At 42.5% G+C, this 25,232-nt stretch overlaps 1 protein-coding gene across 1 annotated transcript in view; it reads right to left on the bottom strand.

The window, feature by feature from the left end:
• Positions 1-25,232, bottom strand: part of LOC118395313 (storkhead-box protein 2-like) — a 47,137-nt gene that overhangs the window by 8,027 nt on the left and 13,878 nt on the right. The window contains exons 2-4 of the mRNA XM_035789026.2: positions 17,547-17,699; positions 7,467-8,905; positions 6,406-7,382 (exon numbers count right to left, since the gene is read on the bottom strand). Of these exons, the coding sequence (XP_035644919.1) occupies positions 6,406-7,382; positions 7,467-8,905; positions 17,547-17,699 (2,569 nt within the window). The remainder of the gene's footprint in view (positions 1-6,405; positions 7,383-7,466; positions 8,906-17,546; positions 17,700-25,232) is intronic.

The raw sequence follows: 25,232 nt of genomic DNA, 5'->3' as shown, positions 1-25,232 counted from the left end.
GGAAATGGCGCCACACCAAACTGGAAGTCTTCCGACTAGCTTGGAAGGACGGTACCGTACAGTACCGAAGAGCCCTTACTGCTGCTCGATCGTCCTATTTTTCTAACTTAATTGAGGAAAATAAGAACAATCCGAAATTCCTTTTTGATACTGTGGCAAAGCTAACTAAAAAGCAGCATTCCCCAAGAGAGGATGACTTTCACTTTAGCAGTGATAAATTCATGAACTTCTTTGAGGAAAAGATTATGATTATTAGAAAGCAAATTACGGACTCCTCTTTAAACCTGCGTATTCCTCCAAACCTCAGTTGTCCTGAGTCTGCACAACTCTGCCAGGACCTAGGATCAAGAGAGACGCTCAAGTGTTTTAGTACTATATCTCTTGACACAATGATGAAAATAATCATGGCCTCTAAACCTTCAAGCTGTATACTGGACCCTATTCCAACTAAACTACTGAAAGAGCTGCTTCCTGTGCTTGGCCCTCCTATGTTGAACATAATAAACGGCTCTCTATCCACTGGATGTGTACCAAACTCACTAAAAGTGGCAGTAATAAAGCCTCTCTTGAAAAAGCCAAACCTTGACCCAGAAAATATAAAAACTATCGGCCTATATCGAATCTTCCATTCCTCTCAAAGATTTTAGAGAAGGCTGTTGCGCAGCAACTCACTGCCTTCCTGAAGACAAACAATGTATACGAAATGCTTCAGTCTGGTTTTAGACCCCATCATAGCACTGAGACGGCACTTGTGAAGGTGGTAAATGACATTTTAATGGCATCGGACCGAGGCTCTGCATCTGTCCTCGTGCTCCTAGACCTTAGTGCTGCTTTTGATACCATCGATCACCACATTCTTTTGGAGAGATTGGAAACCCAAATTGGTCTACACGGACATGTTCTGGCCTGGTTTAGGTCTTATCTGTCGGAAAGATATCAGTTTGTCTCTGTGAATGGTTTGTCCTCTGACAAATCAACTGTACATTTCGGTGTTCCTCAAGGTTCTGTTTTAGGACCACTATTGTTTTCACTATATATTTTACCTCTTGGGGATGTTATTCGAAAACATAATGTAAACTTTCACTGCTATGCGGATGACACACAGCTGTACATTTCAATGAAACATGGTGAAGCCCCAAAATTGCCCTCGCTAGAAGCATGTGTTTCAGACATAAGGAAGTGGATGGCTGCAAACTTTCTACTATTAAACTCGGACAAAACAGAGATGCTTGTTCTAGGTCCCAAGAAACAAAGAGATCTTCTGTTGAATCTGACAATTAATCTTAATGGTTGTACAGTCGTCTCAAATAAAACTGTGAAGGACCTCGGCGTTACTCTGGACCCTGATCTCTCTTTTGAAGAACATATCAAGACCATTTCGAGGACAGCTTTTTCCATCTACGTAACATTGCAAAAATCAGAAACTTTCTGTCCAAAAATGATGCAGAAAAATTAATCCATGCTTTTGTCACTTCTAGGTTAGACTACTGCAATGCTCTATTTTCCGGCTACCCGGATAAAGCACTAAATAAACTTCAGTTAGTGCTAAATACGGCTGCTAGAATCCTGACTAGAACCAAAAAATTTGATCATATTACTCCAGTGCTAGCCTCTCTACACTGGCTTCCTGTCAAAGCAAGGGCTGATTTCAAGGTTTTACTGCTAACCTACAAAGCATTACATGGGCTTGCTCCTACCTACCTCTCTGATTTGGTCCTGCCGTACATACCTACACGTACGCTACGGTCACAAGACGCAGGCCTCCTAATTGTCCCTAGAATTTCTAAGCAAACAGCTGGAGGCAGGGCTTTCTCCTATAGAGCTCCATTTTTATGGAACGGTCTGCCTACCCATGTCAGAGACGCAAACTCGGTCTCAACCTTTAAGTCTTTACTGAAGACTCATCTCTTCAGTGGGTCATATGATTGAGTGTAGTCTGGCCCAGGAGTGGGAAGGTGAACGGAAAGGCTCTGGAGCAACGAACCGCCCTTGCTGTCTTTGCCTGGCCGGATCCCCTCTTTCCACTGGGATTCTCTGCCTCTAACCCTGTTACGGGGGCTGAGTCACTGGCTTGCTGGGGCTCTCTCGTGCCGTCCCTGGGGGGGGTGCGTCACCTGGGTGGGTTGATTCACTGTTGTGGTCATCCTGTCTGGGTTGACGCCTCCCCTTGGGTTGTGCCGTGGCGGAGATCTTTGTGGGCTATACTCGGCCTTGTCTCAGGATGGTAAGTTGGTGGTTGAAGATATCCCTCTAGTGGTGTGGGGGCTGTGCTTTGGCAAAGTGGGTGGGGTTATATCCTTCCTGTTTGGCCCTGTCCGGGGGTGTCCTCGGATGGGGCCACAGTGTCTCCTGACCCCTCCTGTCTCAGCCTCCAGTATTTATGCTGCAGTAGTTTATGTGTCGGGGGGCTAGGGTCAGTTTGTTATATCTGGAGTACTTCTCCTGTCCTATTCGGTGTCCTGTGTGAATCTAAGTGTGCGTTCTCTAATTCTCTCCTTCTCTCTTTCTTTCTCTCTCTCGGAGGACCTGAGCCCTATGACCATGCCCCAGGACTACCTGACATGATGACTCCTTGCTGTCCCCAGTCCACCTGGCCATGCTGCTGCTCCAGTTTCAACTGGCCTGGGCCCTAGGACCATGTCCCAGGACTACCTGACATGAGGACTCCTTGCTGTCCCCAGTCCACCTGGCCATGCTGCTGCTCCAGTTTCAACTGTTCTGCCTTATTATTATTCGACCATGCTGGTCATTTATGAACATTTGAACATCTTGGTCATGTTCTGTTATAATCTCTACCCGGCACAGCCAGAAGAGGACTGGCCACCCCACATAGCCCGGTTCCTCTCTAGGTTTCTTCCTAGGTTTTGGCCTTTCTAGGGAGTTTTTCCTAGCCACCGTGCTTTTACACCTGCATTGTTTGCTGTTTGGGGTTTTAGGCTGGGTTTCTGTACAGCACTTTGAGATATCAGCTGATGTACGAAGGGCTATATAAATAAATTTGATTTGATTTGATTTAGCAAAGGACCTTGTGAAGATGCTGGAGGAAACAGGTACAAAAATATCTATATCCACAGTAAAACGAGTCCTATATCGACATAACCTGACAGGCCGCTCAGCAAGGAAGAAGCTACTGCTCCAAAACCGCCATAAAAAAGCCAGACGACAGTTTGCAACTGCACATGGGGACAAAGATCGTAATTTTTTAGGAAATGTTCTCTGGTCCGATGAAACAAAAATAGAACTGTTTGGCCATAATGACAATCGTTATGTTTGGAGGAAAAAGGGGGAGGCTTGCAAGCCAAAGAACACCATCCCAACCGTGAAGCACGGGACTGGTGCACTTCACAAAATGAGGGAGGAAAATTATGAGGACATCAGTCAGGAAGTTAAAGCTTGATCGCAAATGGGTCTTCCAAATGGACAATGACCCCAAGAATACTTCCAAAGTTGTGGCAAAATGTCTTATGTATCATGTATCGTGAGATTTTGAATGAAAACCTTCTTCCATCAGCAAGGGCATTGAAGATGAAACGTGGCTGGGTCTTTCAGCATGACAATGATCCCAAACACATCGCCCGGGCAATTAAGGAGTGGCTTCGTAAGAAGCATTTCAAGGTCCTGGAGTGGCCTAGCCAGTCTCCAGATCTCAACCCCATAGAAAATCTTTGGAGGGAGTTGAAAGTCCATGTTGCCCAGCAACAGACACCAAACATCACTGCTCTAGAGGAGATCTGCATGGAGGAATGGGCCAAAATACCAGCAACAGTGTGTGAAAACCTTGTGAAGACTTACAGAAAACATTTGACCTCTGTCATTGCCAACAAAGGGTATATAACAAAGTATTGAGATAGACTTTTGTTATTGACCAAATAGTTATTTTCCACCATAATTTGCAAATAAATTCATTAAAAATCCTACAATGTGATTTTCTAGATTTAATTACAGGCCTCTCTCATATTTTTAAGTGGGAGAACTTGCACAATTGGTGGCTGACTAAATACTTTTTTGCCCCACTGTACAGTGCTATCATAAAGTATTAACACCCCTTGACTTTGTCCACATTTTGTTGTGTTACAAAGTGGGATTAAAATGGATTTAATTGTCCTTTTTTGTCAACGATCTATACCAAATACTCAAATGTCAAAGTGAAAGAAAAATTCTGACATTTGTAAAAGATTCATTAAAGATACAACAGTAACATACATGTTAGAATCACCTTTGGCAGCAATTACAGTTGTGAGTCATTCTGGGTTAGTCTCTACAAACTTTGAATACCTGGATTGCGCAGCATTTGGCCACTAATTACTTTCAAAATTCTTCAGGCTCTGTCAAATTGATCATTACTATTCAACCATTTTTAGCTCTTGCCATAGATTCTCAAGCAGATCTAAGTCAAAACTGTAACTCGGCCACTCAGGAACATTCACTGTCTTCTTGGTAAGAAACTCCAGTGGAAATTTGGCCTTGTATTTTAGGTTATTGTCCTCCTGAAAGGTGAATTAATCTCCCAGTGTCTGGTGGAAAGCAGACTGAGCCAGGTTTTTCTCTAGGATTTTGAATGTGATTAGTGGCATTCCGTTTCTTTTTTATCCAGAAAAACTCCCCAGTCCTTAACAATTACAAGCATACCCATAACATGATGCCACCACTATGCTTGAAAATATGGAGAGTGGAACTCCAAACATAACACTTTGTATTCAGGACAAAAATGTAATTGCTTTGCCACATTGTTTGCAATATAACTTTAGTGACTTATTCCAAACAGTGGATGCATATATTGGAATATTTTTTTATTCTGTACAGGCTTCCTTCTTTTGACTCTGTCAATTAGGTTAGTGTTGTGGAGTAACTACAATATTGTTGTTCCATCGTCAGTTTCTCTTATCACAGCCATTAAACTTGAACTGTTTTAAAGTCACCATTGGCCTCATGATGAAATACCTGAGGGGTTTCCTTCCTTCCTCTCAAAGATACAGGTCACCTGTATCTTTGTAGTGACTGGGTGTATTGATAAACCATCCAAAATGTAAGGGATATTCAATGTCTTATTTTATTTACCCATCTACCAGGTGCCCTCCCTGGTCTTTCTGGTTGAATCTGTGTTTGAAATTCAGGGATCTTACAGATAATTTGTAAGTCGCTCTGGATAAGAGCGTCTGCTAAATGACTTAAATGTAAATGTATACCAAAGGGGTTGAATACTTGACTCAAGACATGTCAGCTTTTATAATTTTTTTGTTATTTGTAAAAATGTTGAAAAACAATTGGTATATTGTGTCTACACACAATATACCAATTGTTTTTTGACATTTTTACAAATAGCTAAAAAAAGCTGACATGTCTTGCCAGTGACAAAGAAAATCATAATTTTTACGTGTCTCTGTGTGCTAGCGAGATACGTATAGACCTCCAGTCATTATGCTAACGCTAGTTAGCTTACTTCATACTGGACTTACAGACATAAACATGGTATCCACGAGTTCATCTGACTCCAGGGAAGTAGATAAAGGACCTCATTGGAAACATCTCGAAGTATCACTTTAATACCATTCTAAAGACAGCTGCTCTGAGCAAGTGTGTGTGGTAACATGATGCATGGATAGGATGGCCAAGCCACTGGCATGCTACTACTGTGTACATTGCTTAGAATGGGTCTGTTCTACTAATGCTAATACACTTGGAAAGCGGACACATCACAAACATCCAAATAAAACCTTAGTGGAGCCACCTTATCCCTTTGGGAGGCAACATTACGTTTGCTAGAAAATAGAGGTACACTACCTGGCTAACTAAGTAAGTGAAATGTTTTCCCCCACAGTTAGCGAGTTCTTTACAGTTAGTTAGCAACTGTTCCTACACTGTTTTGCTAGATAGGCAAAAGGCCATCAAGGTAAATATGAATTTGTTTTTAACTGACTTGCCTTAAAGGTTAAATAAATAAAAATTGTAAGATACCGTAACAATGTTGTGCCAAAAACATACGTATTTATTTGGACAGTGATGCTAAAACTTTTAATTTGTCTCTATCCTCCAGCATTTTGGATTTGAGATCAACAAACTGCAAATGCGTCCAATACGTTTGTAGAGTTGCAAGCTTAATGTAGTCATTGCATGCTAGGAATATGGGACCAAATACTAAACTTTTGACTAAATTGAACATAAATGAATTTGTCCAAATGACACCTTCAAATGGAGGGACTAGTTACATAAATTGCATACCCTCAGATAAAAGGTGACATTTTGTACTGTCGCCACATATACGTAGTGGAGTGTACAAAACATACCTCCAAAAGTTGTCTCCAGTTGTGTTTACATTTTACAGATTGTGATTATATCCACTTTCTATATGTATTCTTTGGTCATAACCCTCTGGTTGCTGTAGTGGACAGACTAGGTTCAGCTTACCTTGGGGAGTTGAATCCACTGTCTACAGTCACGCTGCTGCTGTCCATGCTATCCAGACGTGCTGAATGCGCTGACTTCTGGCTGCTACTGTTTTCTGTCTCCTTGGGGCTGAGCAGCGTGAGGTTAGTCTCAAACTTGCGCTGCAGATTATGCTCCTTCTCCCGCTCCAGAAGCCACTGCATGGTTCCAACTCCACCCCCACCCTCCCCGTGCCCTTTGCCCTCTGCCACCACTAACTCCTTCCGCGCGGTGTCCTCCGCCATCACCTCCTCGTCATCATCTGACACATTGTAGTAGTCAAAGGCGGCCTCGGAGGCTGACGGGACCACTGGCTCGGAGCCCTGGGGGACCAGGGCGGAAGCGGGGGAAGCTGCTGAATTCGAAGGCTGCTGGGCCTCTAGATTGTCAAGGACCTCGGCTGATTTGATGTGTGGGGTCTTTCGCAGGGTGCCCGACTTGGTGTAGGTGCCCTCCACGTAGCCTGCAGTCAATGTGTTGTGTGGAGGCTTGAACAAAGTGTCCTTGCTGAAGATCTCCTTCCTCTTGTCTGCCACGCCACCACCGCCTCCCCCTCCAGGGTCTACGTTGTGTTGGTGTTGTGTCAAACGTCCGTTAGTCATGGGCTCTGGGGTCTGGCTTGGTGTTGATCGGTTTGAGCCGTTTTGCCCCTTTGCCAAAGAGTCCTCTTTGTATTCCATCGTGAGGGGAGAGGTAAGGTGAGGGGTGTGGCGATCGGCTGGAGTGCCCTTCCGGATTCCCTCAGACAAGGTTAACGTGTCGTGGTCTGCTTTTGACAGAGGTGAAGGGGCGGTAAGGATTGTTTCGTTTGACGTATTGCACTGGAAGTAGTCGTCCGCCGAGGACTTGGGCGAGAGTCCCTTCAGATCACTGTAGGCCGGCAAGCTGTCTCTGCTCTTATTCCTTTCCAGTGGGCTTCGGATCCTAGACTCGTCCAAGCTCCCCTTCCCTAGGCTCCCCTTCCCCAGGCTCCCCTTCCCCAGGCTCCCCTTCCCCAGGCTCCCCTTCCCCAGGCTCCCCTTCCCCAGGCTCCCCTTCCCCACATCAGGCACACACATTTCAGAATTGAACTTAGCAGCCGAGAACATGATCCTTGAATAGTGGGGTGACTTCTGGGAGGCCCGCAAAGTCCCATCGTCTGTGTAGTAACGACTTCGTTCATCGGGACTACGCTCATAGTCCTCTGACATCCCCAAAGAGGAGGGGCCCATTCCGTCCAGAGGGCTCAAAGCGTTATCCATGGAGCGGGACCTTTCCTTAGCCTGGTCGGTCAGCTCGTCACGTGACTTCCTTCCTTCTTGAGTGTGACTGTGGCTTCGGTGCACTCTCCCGCTGGACGTCCCGCGCGAGGGCTCGGGGAAAGGCATCTCTGTCCTCCTTTTCGCCAACTCCCCAGACACGTCCCACTCCGGGGTGATGGGGAAGTGGGACTCTGTGATGTTGGGGTTGCTGTGGACTACGTAAGTCCCACCACTTCTTTTGCGCTCCAAGGTGTACATGGCCTCACGCGGGGAGCGCACCAGCGAGTGGCTGAAGAAGCGGCTGTAATCCCTGTCTACCATGGCCATGTCCAGGTTGGAACTATCGGAAGGGTCGCCCCGGGAGGCGCGCGTCTTGCTGTGTGAACGGGACTTGCCGTGCGGCACCCGACGATGACCACGACTCCTCCGGCTGCGTGCACTGTGCTCAGCCGAGCTGCCTGCTTTTCTCCTCTGGGCACGCTCCTCCTCCAGTCTCTTCATCACGGCCGTGTGGCGTGCCACATTCTCCACCGTCAGGTCCGGGTTGATCCGCCGGATGATCTCCATCTCCACAGTGCGGGGGATGGTGATGGCAGGCGCATCTTCATCGCGGAGGGGCCATTCCTCGGGAGGGAACTGGGCCGAGAACGTGGCCAGCTGTCTCAGCTTGTCCTTCTTGAAGCTCAACCTGAACAGCTTCAGCCCAAACTTCTTTGACTGCTTCTCGGCACTGCTGCTGCCACCACCCTCCTTTTTTTTGGTCAGTGTGTCGGTCTTGTAGGGGAAGGGGGCATTACTCTTGCTCTTGTCCGTCAAAGGATCTTGCAACTGTGACGTCGGTATCTGAACGGGAGCCGGAGGGGGCTGAGGGTAGGAGGGGGGGTCTCCCCGAGGCTCCTTGGGAGACTTCCTCTGGTAAGTGGGGGCTTGAGGGATGGGCGTATCATCGCGGTACGTGTTGTAGGAGTCCCCGTGGTTCTTCTGGTTGGGCCTCTCCCTCACGCAGCCCGGGGTGGAGGGCGTGATGGTGCCCGACTGTGGGGAGGTACACTGCTGTTGCTGTTGCTGCTGCCAGTCGTCCAGGTGGTACCACTTGCTGTTGGATCGGATGAGGTTGGGGGTGATAAAGTAGGTCTGGGGAGTAACAATGAAGTAGCCCTCAGGTGTTGGGTAGATTTTCCTCTCTCGCACCAGCATGTTTAGGGTGTGTCGCAGAATCTCCGAGCTCGGTGTTGGAACACCTGAGAGAAACACAGACGGGGGAAAGACAAGTTTTACATTCAGCAGTTCAAAACCAGAGTTCTAGAACTTACATTTTAAGAGTAAAGTATTTTTAGGTGGGACTTGCAAAGCAAAAGTCCCAACTTTAAATCTTTGTCATACTTCTGACTTTTTATTATTATTATTTAGGTCGCTACTACCTCTTACACAGTTTAAGCTAGAAATGCCGTTCAAACTTTAAAATGAGTAGACTGTTCAGGACCAGTGTGCTGACCTACAACTTCTTGATATATTTTATACTTTAAGTCCTCCAACCACTTTCATGGCATTTCCTCATAATTCTAAAGGCCCCATTGTGACATCATCACTTCAAACATTCCATTCACTGTAAATGCAACAATGTAACTTTGAAACACATCCTCTACTTTGACCACTTGGAAAACAACTTAGACAAGTTAGAGGGTAAGACTTCTTTGTCTACTTCCCTGCTATTCAAATCTGAAAGCGGATAAGGAATAGCTTCTACCAATCAATAGATAGGTTACAGCTCTCTCTCTTTATAGATACAGTAAGTAATGTCAAAAGCTAGCAGATTCATTGCTTACCAACAACAGCTGCAAATTCCAATAACAATACATAGCATTTTAGAGTTCACTTTCCTTGCTTTGTCTAACACTATCATGAATCTAGCAAATACGTTTTGTGGGTCAGAGTGCAGTAATTTGTTTTGTGGGTCTGAGTGCAGTAACTACCCACAACCATAACAACACAGCTACAGACCACGACTAATGCCCACAACCACTGCTCTCAACTACTGACCACACAACTACTGAATCACACAACTACTGACCACACAAATACTGACCACAACCACAAAACCACTGACCACAACCACTGACCACAACCACGGACAATAACTACTGATCACAACCACACAACTAATTAACACAACTAATTACCACAACTAATGCCCACAACTACTGACCACAACACAACTACAGACCATAACTCCTGACCTCAACTACTGAACCAAATAACTACTGACCACAACCACTGAACCAAATAACTACTGACCAGAACTGCACAACTACTGACCCCAACACAACTACAGACCAAAAACCATCATGTTCACATTGCTCACGTTTTCCAACTCCAGAACTTCTCTGGGCTTTGTTTTGTAGCATTCTTCCTAAAAATCAATGTTACTATTCGACGTTGTCTGTTCGTATGGTTGTTCTGTAGTTGTGTTGTGGTCTGTAGTTGTGTGATTGTGGTTCAGTAGATGTGTGGTCAGTAGTTGTGTGGTTGTGGTCAATAGTTTTTGTCAGTAGTTGTGGTCAGTAGTTGTGTGGTTGTGGTCAGTATTTGTGTGTTCAGGAGTCCTGACCACACAAATACTGACCACAACCACAAAACTACTGACCACAACCACACAACTACTGAATACACAACCACTGACCATAACTACAGGCCACAACCCCACAACTACTGACCTAAACTAATGACTAAAACCACACAACGACTCACCACAACTACAAAACTACTGACTACACAACTACTGGCCACAACCACTGACCACAAAACTACTGAACCAAACAACTAATGACCACAACCACAAAACGACTGACCACAACCACTGACCATAACTACTGACCACAACTAATGAATCACACAACTATTTACCAAAACTTCTGACCACAACACACCACCTCTATCCACAACTATAGACCACAACACCAACTACTGACTCAACTGCTGACCACAACCACACAACTACAGTACACCACAACTACAGACCACAACTACTGACCACACAACTATTGACCACAACTAGACAACTACTGACCAAAACTGCTGACCAAAACTACTGACCAAAACTGCTGACCAAAACTACTGACCACAACCACACAACTACTTACCACAACACAACTACAGACTATAACTCCTGACCACACAACTACTGAACCACACAACTACTGACCACAACCAAAAAACTACTGACCACAACCGCAAAACTTCTTACCAAACCACAACCACTGACCTAAATTAATGACCACAACCACACAATTACTGAACCACAACCACTGGCACAACCACACAACTACTGAATAAACAACTACTTACTAAACCACTGACCAAAACTACTGACCACAACCCCACAACTACTGACCTAAACTAATGACCAAAACCACACAACTACTGACCAGAACTTCTGACCACACAACTAATGAACACAACTACAAAACTACTGACCACAACCACACGACTACTGAATATACAGCTACTTACCAAACTACTGATCAAAACTACTGACCACAACCACTGATCACAAAACAACTGAACCACACAACTGCTGACCACAACCACACAACTGCTGACCACATATAGACCACAAGTACTGACCACATCTATACTGTAGGGCCCAATGATCCTGCAACACAACTATTGACCACAACTACAGACCTACTGACCACAACTACCAGTCTGGTCTGCACTTCCTCTGACCCCAGCTCTGGTCCTGGGCATAGCTAGCTAGCTCTGGTTCTCACTAACTCTGGTCTAGAAATGGGCTCCACTATAAATTATAACTACTTGAAGGAGAATACAATAGCATATAATACAATTATTGTTGTTGGGTAACTCTTGAACCGTTCAAGCTAGAGACACAAACCCAATGTTCAGTGCTAGAGGCATCACTACAGACCCTGGTTAAATTTCAGGCTGTATCACAACCGGCCCTGATTGGGAGTCCCATAGGCCGGCGCACAATTGGCCCAGAGTTGTCTGGGTTAGGGTTTGGCCGGTGTAGGCCGTCATTGTAAATAAGTATTTGTTCTTAATATCTGACTTTCCTAGTTAAATAAAATGTACAAATATATAAATTTGCATACATTTCAATAAAATAATTCACCAACAATAACTCTTGAACCGTTCGAGCTAGATAAACCAAACCAACATTCATATATTCAGGCTATTCTATATTTCATCTACCTACTTTTTCCAACTATAATCAGTCACCGTCATTACTACTGCAGACACTACCACTACTATAACATATTTCAAAACCATACATACTTTAAACTTCTTATGGCTGCAATCCCGTTAGCGGGATCGATATGACAACAGCCAGTGAAAGTGCAGGGCACCAAATTCAAAACCACAGAAATCTCATAATTCAAATTCCTCAAACACACATGTATTTCATACCATTTTAAGGTAATCTTGTTGTTAATCCCACCACAGTGTCCGATTTCAAATAGGCTTTACAGCGAAAGCACCACAAACGATTATGTTAGGTCACCACCAAGCCACAGAAAAACACAGCCATTTTTCCAGCTAAAGAGAGGCGTCACAAAAAGCACAAATAGAGATAAAATTAATCACTAACCTTTGATGATCTTCATCAGATGACACTCATAGGACTTCATGTTACACAATACATGCATGTTTGATAAAGTTCATATTTATATAAAAAAAATCAGAGTTTACATTGGTGCACTAGTTCCAAAAACATCCAGTGATTTTGCACAGCCACATCGATTCAACAGAAATACTCATCATAAATGTAGATGATAATACAAGTTATACACATGGAATTATAGATATACCTCTCCTTAATGCAACCGCTGTGTCAGATTTTTAAAAAAACTTTACAGAAAAAGCAAACCATGCAATAATTTGAGAAGGCACTCAGAAAATAAATAAAACAATCCGCCATGTTGGAGTCAACAGAAACCAGAAATCACATTGTAAATATTCCCTCACCTTTGATGATCTTCATCAGAATGCACTCCCAGGAATCCTAGTTCCACAATAAATGCTTGATTTGTTCGATAATGTCCATTATTTATATCCAAGTAGCTACTTTTGTTAGGGCGTTAGGTACACATATCCAAACACTCACACAGGTCCAGCATAACTTCGGACAAAAACTTCAAAACGTTATATTACAGGTCAAAGAAACATTTCAAACTGAGTATAGAATCTATCTTTAGGGTGTTGTTATCATAAATGTTCAATAAAGTTCCAACCAGAGAATTCCTTTGTGTCTAGAGAAGTCATGGAACGCAGGTAGATATCATGTGAAATGCCCGTGACCAGGAAATGGCTCTCTGCCAGGAACCTGACTCATTCAGGTCTTATTCAGCCCCACAACACAGTAGAAGCCTCATTCAAGTTTCTAAATATGGTTGACATCTAGTGGAAGCCCTAGGAAGTGCAACTTCATCCATATCCCAGTGTGAATTCAATAGGGCCTGGGTTGAAAATCGACAAACCTCAGATTTCTCACTTCCTGTTTGGATTTCTTCTCAGGTGCCTGTTATACTCACAGAAATCATTCAAACAGTTTTAAAACTTCAGAGTGTTTTCTATCCAATACTAATTATAAATATGCCTGTTTACTCTGGGAACCTCCCATCCAGGCTACTCAATACTGCCCCTGCAACCATAAGAAGTTAAAACAAGCTAGCACTACACACCACATTTTCTTCAGGAAATGTACTTTTAGCCTAAAGCTAGCTATCAGTAGGTCTTACATACAGTTAATTCAGAAAGTATTCAAACCCCTCGACTTTTTCCACATTCTTTTACTTTATAGCCCGTTTCTAAAATGTATTAAATATTTTATCATAAATCGACATATATCCCATAATTAAAGCAAAAACAGGTTGACATTTTTGCAAATGTACAATGTAAGAAACATACCTCATTTACATAAGTATTCAGACCCTTTGCTATGAGACTTGAAATTGAGCTCATGTGCACCCTGTTTCCATTGATCATCCTTGTTTCTAGAACTTGATTGGAGTCCATCTGTGGTAAATGCAATTGATTGGACATGATTTGGAAAGGCACACACCTCATGTGTGTAGGTCCCACAGTTGACAGTGCATGTCAGAGCAAAAACCAAGCCATGAGGAATCATCCGTAGAGCCCCACGAAACAGGATTGTGCCGAGGAACAGATCTGGGAAAGTGTCCCAAAAAATGTCTGCATCATTGAAGGTCCCCAAGAACACAGTGGCCTCCATCATTCCTAAATGGAAGAAGTTTGGAACCACCAAGACTCGTCCTAGAGCTGGCTGCCCAGCCAAACTGAGCAATCGGGGAGAAGGGCCTTGGTCAGGGAGGTGACCAAGAACCCGATGGTCACTCTGACAGTGCTCCAGTGTTCCTCTGTGAAGATGGGAGAACCTTCCAGAAGGACAACCATCTCTGCAGCACTCCACCAAATCAGGCCTTTGTGGTAGAGTGGCCAGACGGAAGCCACTCCCCAGTAAAAGGCACATGACAGCCTGCTTGGAGTTTTCCAAAAGGCACCTAAAGGACTCACAGACGATGAGAATCAAGATTCTCTGGTCTGATGAAACTCCTTGACCTGAATGCAAAGCGTCACACCTGGAGGAAACCTGGCATCAGACGGTGGCAGCATCATGCTGTTGGGATGATTTTCAGCGGCAGGGACGGGATCGGGGGAAAGATGAACAGAGCAAAGTAGAGAGAGAACCTTGATGAAAACCTGCTCGAGAGCGCTCAGGACCTCAGGACCTCAGACTGGGGACAACGATCTGAAGCACACAGTCAAGACAACACAGGAGTGGCTTTGGGACAAGTCTCTGAATGTCCTTGAGTGGCCCATCCAGCGCCTGGACATGAACCCGATCAAACATCTCTGGAAAGACCTGGAAATAGCTGTGCAGCTATCATCACTAGAGCTGTCATATTTCTCTACCCAAATAATAGCCAACAACCTTCTAATCATTACATCATCATCATTCAACTCAAATCAAACTCAAATCATTCACACTGAAAGTTTTACTAATGTAAATCGTGTATCTATTTACCTGAAACCCACAGCTAGATTGAGTCAGAGTTGCTTTGCTTTCCTAAGATGATCCTGCTTTTTATTCCCATCTTCTGACAGAAGATCACTTTGTCCTATGTCTTTCTTATTTTACCATACTGGTCATCTATGAACATTTGAACATCTTGAAGAACAATCTGGCCTTAATGGCCATGTACTCTTATAATCTCCATCCGGCACAGCCTGGCCACCCCTCAGAGCCTGGTTCGTCACTAGGTTTCTTCATAGGTTGCTGCCTTTCTTCTACATCTGAATTGTTTGTTTAGGGTTTTAGGCTGGGTTTCTTTTTAAGAACTTTGTGAAATCTGCTGACATAAAAAGGGCAATATAAATAAATGTGATTGACTTATTCTTTTAGTTTTCACATGCAACAACTGTAGTTTTGACATTTTGCGGCGGCAGCGTAGCCTAGTGATTAGAGCGTTGGACTAGTAGTAACCCGAAAGGTTGCAGGATCGATTCCCCAAGCTGACAAGGCACAAATCTGTCATTCTGCCCCTGAACAAGGCAGTTAACCCACTGTTCCTAAGCCGTCATTGAAAATAAGAATTTGTTCTTAATTGACTTGCCTAGTAAAATAAAAATATAAATTGTGATCTAAATGCCCCACAAATTAATATGGTTGATATAAACTCAGCAAAAAAAAGTCCCCTTTTCAGGACCCTGTCTTTCAAAGATAATTTGTAAAAATCCAAATAACTTCACAGATCTTCATTGTAAAGGGTTTAAACACTGTTTCCCATGCTTGTTCAATGAACCATAAACAATTAATGAACATGCACCTGTGGAATGGTCGTTAAGACCCTAACAGCTTACAGACGGTAGGCAATTAAGGTCACGGTTATGAAAACTTAGGACACTAAAGAGGCCTTTCTACTGACTCTGGAAAACATTAAAAGAAACATGTCCAGGGTCCCTGCTTATCTGCGTGAACGTGCCTTAGGCATGCAGCAAGGAGGCATGAGGACTGCAGATGTGGCCAGGGCAATAAATTGCAATGTCCGTACTGTGAGACACCTAAGTCAGCACTACAGGGAGACAGGACGGGCAGCTGATCATCCTCGCAGTGGCAGACCACGTATAACAACATGGTACATCCGAACCTCACACATGCGGGAACGGTACAGAATGGCAAAAACAACTGCCCGAGTTACACCAGGAAGGCACAATCCCTCCATCGGTGCTCAGACTGTCCGCAATAGGCTGTGCAATAGGCTGTGCCTGTTAGTGAACATTTCTCCTCTGCCAAGATAATCCATCCACCTGACAGGTGTGGCATATCAAGAAGCTGATTAAACAGCATGATCATTACACAGACGCACCTTGTGCTGGGGACAATGAAAGGCCACTCTAAAATGTGCAGTTTTGTCACACAACACAATGCCACAGCTGTCTCAAGCTTTGAGACTTCCATGCCTCAAGCTTCTCTTCTTCCATGCCGTCCCTAGGAGGGGTGCGTCACTTGAGTGGGTTGAGTCGCTGACGTGGTCTTTCTGTCTGGGTTGGCGCCCCCCCTTGGGTTGTGCCGTGATGGAGATCTTTGTGGGCTATACTCGGCTCCGTCTCAGGATGGTAAGATATCCCTCTAATGGTGTGGGGGCTGTGCTTTGGTAAAGTTGGTGGGATTATATCCTGCATGTTTGGCCCTGTCCATGGGTATCATTGGATGGGGCCACAGTGTCTTCTGACCCCTCCTGTCTCAGCCTCCAGTATTTATGCTGCAGTAGTTTATGTGTCGGGGGAATAGGGTCAGTCTGTTATATCTGGAGTATTTCACCTGTCTTATCCGGTGTCCTGTGTGAATTTAAGTATGCGCTCTCTAACGCTTTCTCTAGGCCTAGGACCCTAGGACCATGCCTCAGGACTACCTGGCATGATGACTCCTTGCTGTCCCCAGTCCACCTAGCTGTGCTGCTGCTCCAGTTTCAACTGTTCTGCCTACGGCTATGGAACCCTGACTTGTTCACCGGACGTGCTACCTTGTCCCAGACCTGCTGTTTTCAACTCTCTAGAGACAGCAGGAGCGGTAGAGATACTCTCAATGATCGGCTATGAAAAGCCAACAAACATTTCTCATAAGAAACTAGCTCCCTGGTATATAGAAAATACACGAGCACTGAAGCAAGCTTCCAGAAAATTGGAATGGAAATGGCGCCACACCAAACTGGAAGTCTTCCGACTAGCCAGGAAAGACAGTACCGTGCAGTATCGAAGAGCCCTTACTGCTGCTCGATCATCCTATTTTTTCAACTTAATTGAGGAAAATAAGAACAATCCGAAATTCCTTTTTTACATTTTTTTTGTTCAGCATATAAAACATGCTGCTGCAGTGTGGTATTATGGTCTGTTTTCAGAACCCTGGAATGAGTGAAGGGGACAGGGATTTTGAATGCCTTAAACAAACTGCCTCTATACCACCATCAATGGGTCATGAATGCATACATTACCATAAGGACATTGTGCGTGTGTGTGTGTTTAGGGGGTAACAGGGGTTGTGTTAATTAGGGCACGCAACTGGAAGTGTTTAAAAATGTTTCACAATGGAAAATGAAAAATAATGTTTCTTATTGGAGAGGGCAAGGTAGTTCCTCCTTATTTCAGTCTGTTTCTTTAACTTTTAGTGCCTAATGAACACAGTCTTGGGGTGTAATTATAGGCCAACTGTATAGGGTGAAGAAGTTGCCCTTAGACATTGTTCTTGGGTTAGTTTTGCATTTCTCCCACTGACTGCAGATACTAGCAGATACCCACAGTCATTGAGCAAATGCTAGAAATTTGATCCTGTAGCTACTGTACCTGGGAAGCATGTGGCGAGGTGTTCCATCAGGGCCTCCTGGTTGACGGGCTTGCGAGCAGAGTTCATGGCTGAGATAGCCAGACACAGGATCTCCCCCAGTGGGATGAACTGGGACTGGCTGATAGGAGACATGCTGATGGGAGACACATCACCTACAGCAGGGAGAAATAGACAACAGTCAGCGAATGAACTGTAGGAGAGAAGAGAAGAACCTGGGCCCATATCTATCAAGAATCTCAGAGTAGGAGTGCTGATCTAGAAATCAGGTCCCTCCTGCCGATAATAGTCTTATAATTACTATGATCTAAAAGGCAAAACTGATCCTAGATCAGCACTCCTACATAATACAGCCCCGGGACTCAGTAACTGATCGAATCTGAATGGTAGCAAAGCTCAGCTGATGCTGTGGGCGGTCTGTCCCGTTCCACCAGTTGGCTGTCACCTGATGACCGAGTCTCCTCCCAGAACTAATACTGCTCCATATGGTCATTTTCAAGTCATGTCAATTAAGTGTTTTATTTATATTTTGGGGGGGCCCATCAACCCCCATAAACATTGTTTAAAAATATTTTTATTTTGTTGTTACATGTACATTCTACATACATGGCACTTTTTTTTTTACAGTAGCAACAATACAGTAATTGGATATTTTGACATAATAGTTATGACTAGATGTAATGTATAAAATTAGCTTTTAAATCCACCCCACTCTCAGTCCATCCACTCATCTCTGTAAACCGCCCTTTAATGATTTCCATGTGCCATATCTTTTTCAACTGTGCTGTTTCACATAAATTCTGAACCTGTCTAATCACATAGTATTTACAGATTGTTAAAGATGAATATTTCTAATAAAAGTATTATTATATTGTTGATTGACTATGGTTTTCCAAATCTCCCAACAGTGCTATTTGTATGGTTAATTTAAGGTAAATGTTGTGATTTTTCAGCCATTCCTGTACCTGTGACCGGAAACAAGCTACATAGGGGCAATAACAGATTAATCAAATTATCTAATGATTCTGTCTCTTAGTAGCAAAATCTGCAGATCTGAGATGGTTGTATGACTCATTTACATAACCTTCTGTTTGTGGCAAGAATTTTCAATAGTAATTTAAATTGAAAAACAACATTTTTTGAACCAATCGTTGTATTGCGTATCAGTTCATAAACCGTGTGCCACAGAAACAGCACATCAAAGAAAGAAAAAAACTATTTTGCAACCTCTATGGCGCCATGTTCAACATTTTGGTCCTCAAGTAAAACTTATGTTTTTTCTTATTTATTACATTTTTTGTTGTTGCCATTTTTGGTCTTTAATAAAGGGTAAACAAACAAGTTCCCTACCTTCTTCCCCTTCCACTTGCCACCTACATTTTTGTGGTAATGCTGCAATCAGTTTGTTGTAATTTTGGATAGAGCAAACATTTCCATATATGTTTGTAACTGCACATGTGGGGCAAAAAAGTATTTAGTCAGCCACCAATTGTGCAAGTTCTCCCACTTAAAAAGATGAGAGGCCTGTAATTTTCATCATAGGTACACTTCAACTATGACAGACAAAATCACACAAAAAAAAAACTGAAAAACACATTGTAGGATTTTTAATTAATGTATTTGCAAATTATGGTGGAAAATAAGTATTTGGTCACCTACAAACAAGCAAGATTTCTGGCTCTCACAGACCTGTAACTTCTTCTTTAAGAGGCTCCTCTGTCCTCCACTCGTTACCTGTATTAATGGCACCTGTATGAACTTGTTATCAGTATAAAAGACACCTGTCCACAACCTCAAACAGTCACACTCCAAACTCCACTATGGCCAAGACCAAAGAGCTGTCAAAGGACACCAGAAACAAAATTGTAGACCTGCACCAGGCTGGGAAGACTGAATCTGCAATAGGTAAGCAGCTTGGTTTAAAGAAATCAACTGTGGGAGCAATTATTAGGAAATGGAAGACATACAAGACCACTGATAATCTCCCTCGATCTGGGGCTCCACGCAAGATCTCACCCCGTGGGGTCAAAATGATCACAAGAACGGTGAGCAAAAATCCCAGAACCACACGGGGGGACCTAGTGAATGACCTGCAAAGAGCTGGGACCAAAGTAACAAAGCCTACCATCAGTAACACACTACGCCGCAGTGCCAGACGTGTCCCCCTGCTTAAGCCAGTACATGTCCAGGCCCGTCTGAAGTTTGCTAGAGAGCATTTGGATGATCCAGAAGAAGATTGGGAGAATGTCATATGGTCAGATGAAACCAAAATATAACTTTTTGGTAAAAACTCAACTCGTTGTGTTTGGAGGACAAAGAATGCTGAGTTGCATCCAAAGAACACCATACCTACTGTGAAGCATGGGGGTGGAAACATCATGCTTTGGGGCTGTTTTTCTGCAAAAGGACCAGGATGACTTATCCGTGTAAAGGAAAGAATGAATGGGGCCATGTATCGTGAGATTTTGAGTAAAAACCTCCTTCCATCAGCAAGGGCATTGAAGATGAAACGTGGCTGGCTGACAATGATCCCAAACACACCGCCCGGGCAACGAAGGAGTGGCTTCGTAAGAAGCATTTCAAGGTCCTGGAGTGGCCTACCCAGTCTCCAGATCTCAACCCCATAGAAAATCTTTGGAGGGAGTTGAAAGTCTGTGTTGCCCAGCAACAGCCCCAAAACATCACTGCTCTAGAGATCTTGAAATGTACCTATGATGACAATGACAGGCCTCATCTTTTTAAGTGGGAGAACTTGCACAATTGGTGGCTGACTAAATACTTTTTTGCCCCACTGTAACTCCACCTTTCTTATTCATAATATAATTGACAAGATAATTTGTTTTTTTTATATATATAAATATTGCATTATTTAAATATAGCATTATTTGAATTTAAAAATATTATTTGTTGTAATATTTGTTCAGTCTTTTTTGGAGGATGAAACTGGAATTAGAACCGGCTGTGCATGGCTTGTTTTTTTTTAGAAAGGGTGGTATTTTGAAAAAGGTTCCATTTTCAAATAATCTGTAATCTGGATAAAGGTAAAAAGGGGTGAGTCATTCTTACTAACCTACTGGAGAACTAGTGAAGGTTTAAGTATAACTTTTGTATGACTGATGAATCTAGTGGGAGGTTTAATTAATGCTTTAATATACAGTCCCAGTTAAAGTTTGGACACACCTTCTCATTCAAGGGTTTTATTTTTACTTTTTTCTACATTGTAGAATAATAGTGAAGATATTAAAACTATGAAATAACACATATGGAATCATAGTAACCAAAAAAGTGTAGAAAAATCAAAAAAAAATCTAAATATATTTCAGATTCCTCAAAGCAACCACCCTTTGCCTTGATGACAGCTTTGCACACTCTTGGCATTCTCTCAACCAGCTTCTTGAGGAATGCTTTTACAAATGTCTTGAAGGAGTTCACACATATGCTGAGCACTTGTTGGCTGCTTTTCCTTCACTCTGCTGTCAAACTCATCCCAAACCATCTCAATTGGGTTGAGGTCGGGTGATTGTGGAGGCCAGGTCATCTGATGCAGCACTCCATCACTCTCCTTCTTGGTCAATTAGCCCTTACACAGAAAGGAGGTGTGTTGGATCACTGTCCTGTTGAAAAACAAATTATATTCCCACTACGTGCAAACCAGATGGGATGGCGTATCGCTGCAGAATGCTGTGGTAGCCACGCTGGTTAAGTGTGCCTTGAATTCTAAATGAATCACTGACAGTGTCACCAGCAAAGCACCCCCACACCACCACCTCCATGTTTCACAGTGGGAACCAGACATACAGAGGTCATCCATTCACCTACTCTGCGTCTCGTGTTTATTGGCCCAAGCAAGTCTCTTCTTCTTATTGGTGTCCTTTAGTAGTGGTTAATTTGCAGCAATTCGACCATGAAAGCCTGATTCGCGCAGTCTCCTCTGAATAGTTGATGTTGAGATGTGTCTGTTACTTGAACTCTGTGAAGCATTTATTTGGGCTGCAATTTCTGAGGCTGGTAACTCTAATGAACTTAGCCTCTGCAGCAGAGGTAACTCTGGGTCTTCTTTTTCTATGGCGGTCCTCATGAGAGCCAGTTTCATCATAGCGCTTTTTCTTTTTTTCGACTGCACTTGAAGAAACTTTCCGGGTTGAGTGACATTTATGTCTAAAAGTAATGGTGGACTGTTGTTTCTCTTTGCTTATTTTAGATGTTCTTGCCATAATATGGACTTGGTCTTTTCCCAAATAGGGCTATGTTCTGTATACCATCCCTGCCATGTCACAACACAACTGATTGGCTCAAACTCATTAAGGAAAGAAATTCCACAAATTAACTGTTAACAAGGCACACCTGTTAATTTAAACGCATTCCAGGTGACTACCTCATGAAGCTGGTTGAGAGAATGCAAAACATGTGCAAAGCTGTCATCAAGGCAAAGGGTGGCTACTTTAAATATATTTGGATTTGTTTAACATGTTACTACATGATTCCATATGAGTTATTTCATAGTTTTGATGTCTTCACTATTATTCTACATTGTAGAAAATAGTAAAAAAATGAAGAAAAACCCTTGAATGAGTAGGTGTGTCCAAACTTTTGACTGGTACTGTATATATTTTTTAAATGCCCCCCTGAACACATAAGTAAATAGGTCAACTGGGATATGACTAAATAATTACTCATGGTGATTTCTCCACAAATAGACCTTGGTAGAAATATATTGTTTTGTCAACTTTTAGTTCAAATTTGTTGTAGTAAGTTCCTTTATTTCTTTAGGGATATGAATGCCGGGTATGTCCACTTCACCATCAGACCATTTTATTGGTAAACTACATGGTAAAGTTGTATTTTTTAGCAATCCAATACGTAAAATGGTACAATTATCATAGTTCAGTTGTAATCCAGAGATGTTAGAAAAATTATCTAGATCCTTGTAACGGCGTTCTTCGTTTGTAGAAAGAGAGTCGGACCGAAATGCAGCGTAGTGGTTACTCATGACTTTAATAGAAAAAGTGACACATGAAATAACAATACAAAATACAAAACAACAAACAGAACGAGAAACCTATTACAGCCTATCTGGTGAAACTACACAGAGACAGGAACAATCACCCACGAAATACAAAGCGAAACTCAGGCTACCTAAATACGGTTCCCAATCAGCGACAACGAGAATCACCTGACTCTGATTGAGAACCGCCTCAGGCAGCCAAGCCTATACAACACCCCTAATCAGCCGCGATCCCAAATACTACAAACCCCAATACGAAAATACAATAACATAAACCCATGTCACACCCTGGCCTAACGAAATATATAACGAAAACACAAAATACAATGACCAAGGCGTGACAGATCCTCTATGAGGCTGTGCAGGGATCCAGATTGCAGATAAAATAGGACATTTCAGTTGTTAGCGTGGAATGACACCTTTGTTTTTAAGCTCTGGATTTCTAGCCCCTTGATTTTATTGTTTGATTTTAATAGCTAACTTTTCGATGGCCATGATACATAGATACACCGACAGCGGACAACCTTGTTTTACTCCTCTTGACAGTTGAATAATTTGAGAAGTAGACATTATTTGTTATTTTACACCTGGGGTAACTATACATAACTTTACCCCGGAGATTCGCCAAAATTAAAATAGTCCAGACATGTATATATAAATTCTAGTCAAACTTTATCAAAAGCCTTTTCAAAATCTTCTATGATTACCAGACTTGGTTTCCTAGATTTTTCATAGTGTTCTATTGTTTCAATGAATCGTCTTACATTATCTCCAATGTATCATCCATGTAAAAAAGCTGGGATGATCAGGATGACTAACATCCGACAACACCTTTTTAATTCTATGTGCTATGCATTTAGCTAGGATTTCTGAATCACAACACCATTCTAAGGGGCCTCCAGTTTTTTTAAATGAACAGGATCTTTATACTTACTACCTGGGTCCTGTTTCAGTAATAGTGAAATCAAACCTTCTTGCTGCGTACCTGATAGTTTACCATTTAGGAGTGGTTAAACATGCCAATAGTGGATCTTTGAGTAGATAGAAAAAAGGTTTCATATACCTCAACTGGTATGCCATTCAGCCCTGGAGTTTTCCCTGGTCTAAAGACTGTAATTGCATCAAGAAGTTCCCACTCTGCAATTTGGCCTTCACACAAGTCTTTCTGTACAGCTGTTAATTTTAAACTATTATTATGATAAAATTCCTTACAGTTAACTTCAGTTAGTGGAAATGGAGGAGACTGAAAAGAGAAGTACTTTGCTTACGCTTTCAAAATATCATTTAGTGAATCATAGATCATTTGTTTCTGTAAATTATTTTTGGTAGCATTTCTATGTCGAAGATTCCAAAATAATTTGGTGATATTTTATTTATTTTCCATCCAATTCACTTTATTTTTTATAATACATTATACTTGATTGTCCCGGAATAAGATCCTCCATTTCTTTTTGTTTTTCCTCCAATTAATTCCGTGCCTTTATGGTACAGTTTTTATTGCTATCCATCTGTACTGTTATTTATTCTATTTCCTTTGTTAATATGAACTACTTTGACCTAAATTGTTTTTGTTTTAAAGATGAGTATTGAATTGCGTGACCTCTAAAGGCACATTTAAAAGTGTCCCATGCAATAAATGTTACCCAATTGCCTTCCTCTGAATGTATCCATATAAATGAGGAGGCACAAAGGTGATCATCTATAGGGGAGAATGGGGTTAATTGAGCTCTACTCTCCCCTTATATAATATCCCTGCCTTCACTCACCACACATTTAGCCAGATCCCACCATATTATAAAGCAAAAGCCTTCAGAAACCCAAGCGTGAATACTCTGAGCCCGGTTCCAAGTTAACTAGTCCTCGCAAAGACAAGGGAGGTGTAACCAATCACAATCAAGTTCGGCATTCACAAGTTTTCAAAGCTCCCCACCAGTAATGCACACACATTCTCTCAAGCAGTTGACGTGACAATGCATCCCAATTGAGCTCTTTTGCCTTGGTTGCTTTTTGGGCATCGCCATAATCTCAGATTAAATGTGTCTGACGTCAATTGAGGTTTGCTGTAGTGTAAACAAATACTTGTCCATTGTGGTTCTACTCATTTCATTCAGATATTAAAGAAGATTATTTATTTTCGGTCATTGATATCAATTACATTAATTGCATCAACTGCCATTCTTCTGAAGATCTCTAGGGTAAATTGTGTTAATTGATAACAGTAGAATATTTTAAATGCTCATCTGACACTCTTAGAATGTGGTCAAACCAAAATCAGACTTGATTTGAAAAAGCAACTACATTAAAAAAAGACAAAACAAAGGACAGAATTGAGAAATAAAAGAAGGGAAAACAAAGTGAAAAGAGAATAACAAGACAAAATAAGAAAAAAAGTGACATTATACACCTTCTTATACAAAGAGTGTGATGTCCATTCTGGGTTTTTGTAACCCTTTGTAAACATGCCAGTTTCAAAAGTGGTGTATCACAGATCCATGCACTTGAACGACATGTGGATGAAATATAGATCAATCTTTGAATGCTGCATGAGCTATGGAAGTTCTGATAGCTAACTCTTCAGGACTCAAGCTGGGTGATTATCAGGGAAGGGACTCGCAACAGTTGAGTTCTGTGTGACTCAGCTGGGGCTCAGTTGGTAGAGCATGGTGCTTGCAATGCCAGGATA

This window comes from Oncorhynchus keta, chromosome 16 (genome assembly GCF_023373465.1).
Source record: "Oncorhynchus keta strain PuntledgeMale-10-30-2019 chromosome 16, Oket_V2, whole genome shotgun sequence".
Classification (NCBI taxonomy): domain Eukaryota; kingdom Metazoa; phylum Chordata; class Actinopteri; order Salmoniformes; family Salmonidae; genus Oncorhynchus; species Oncorhynchus keta.
This window is presented reverse-complemented; position numbering and strand designations above follow the sequence as displayed.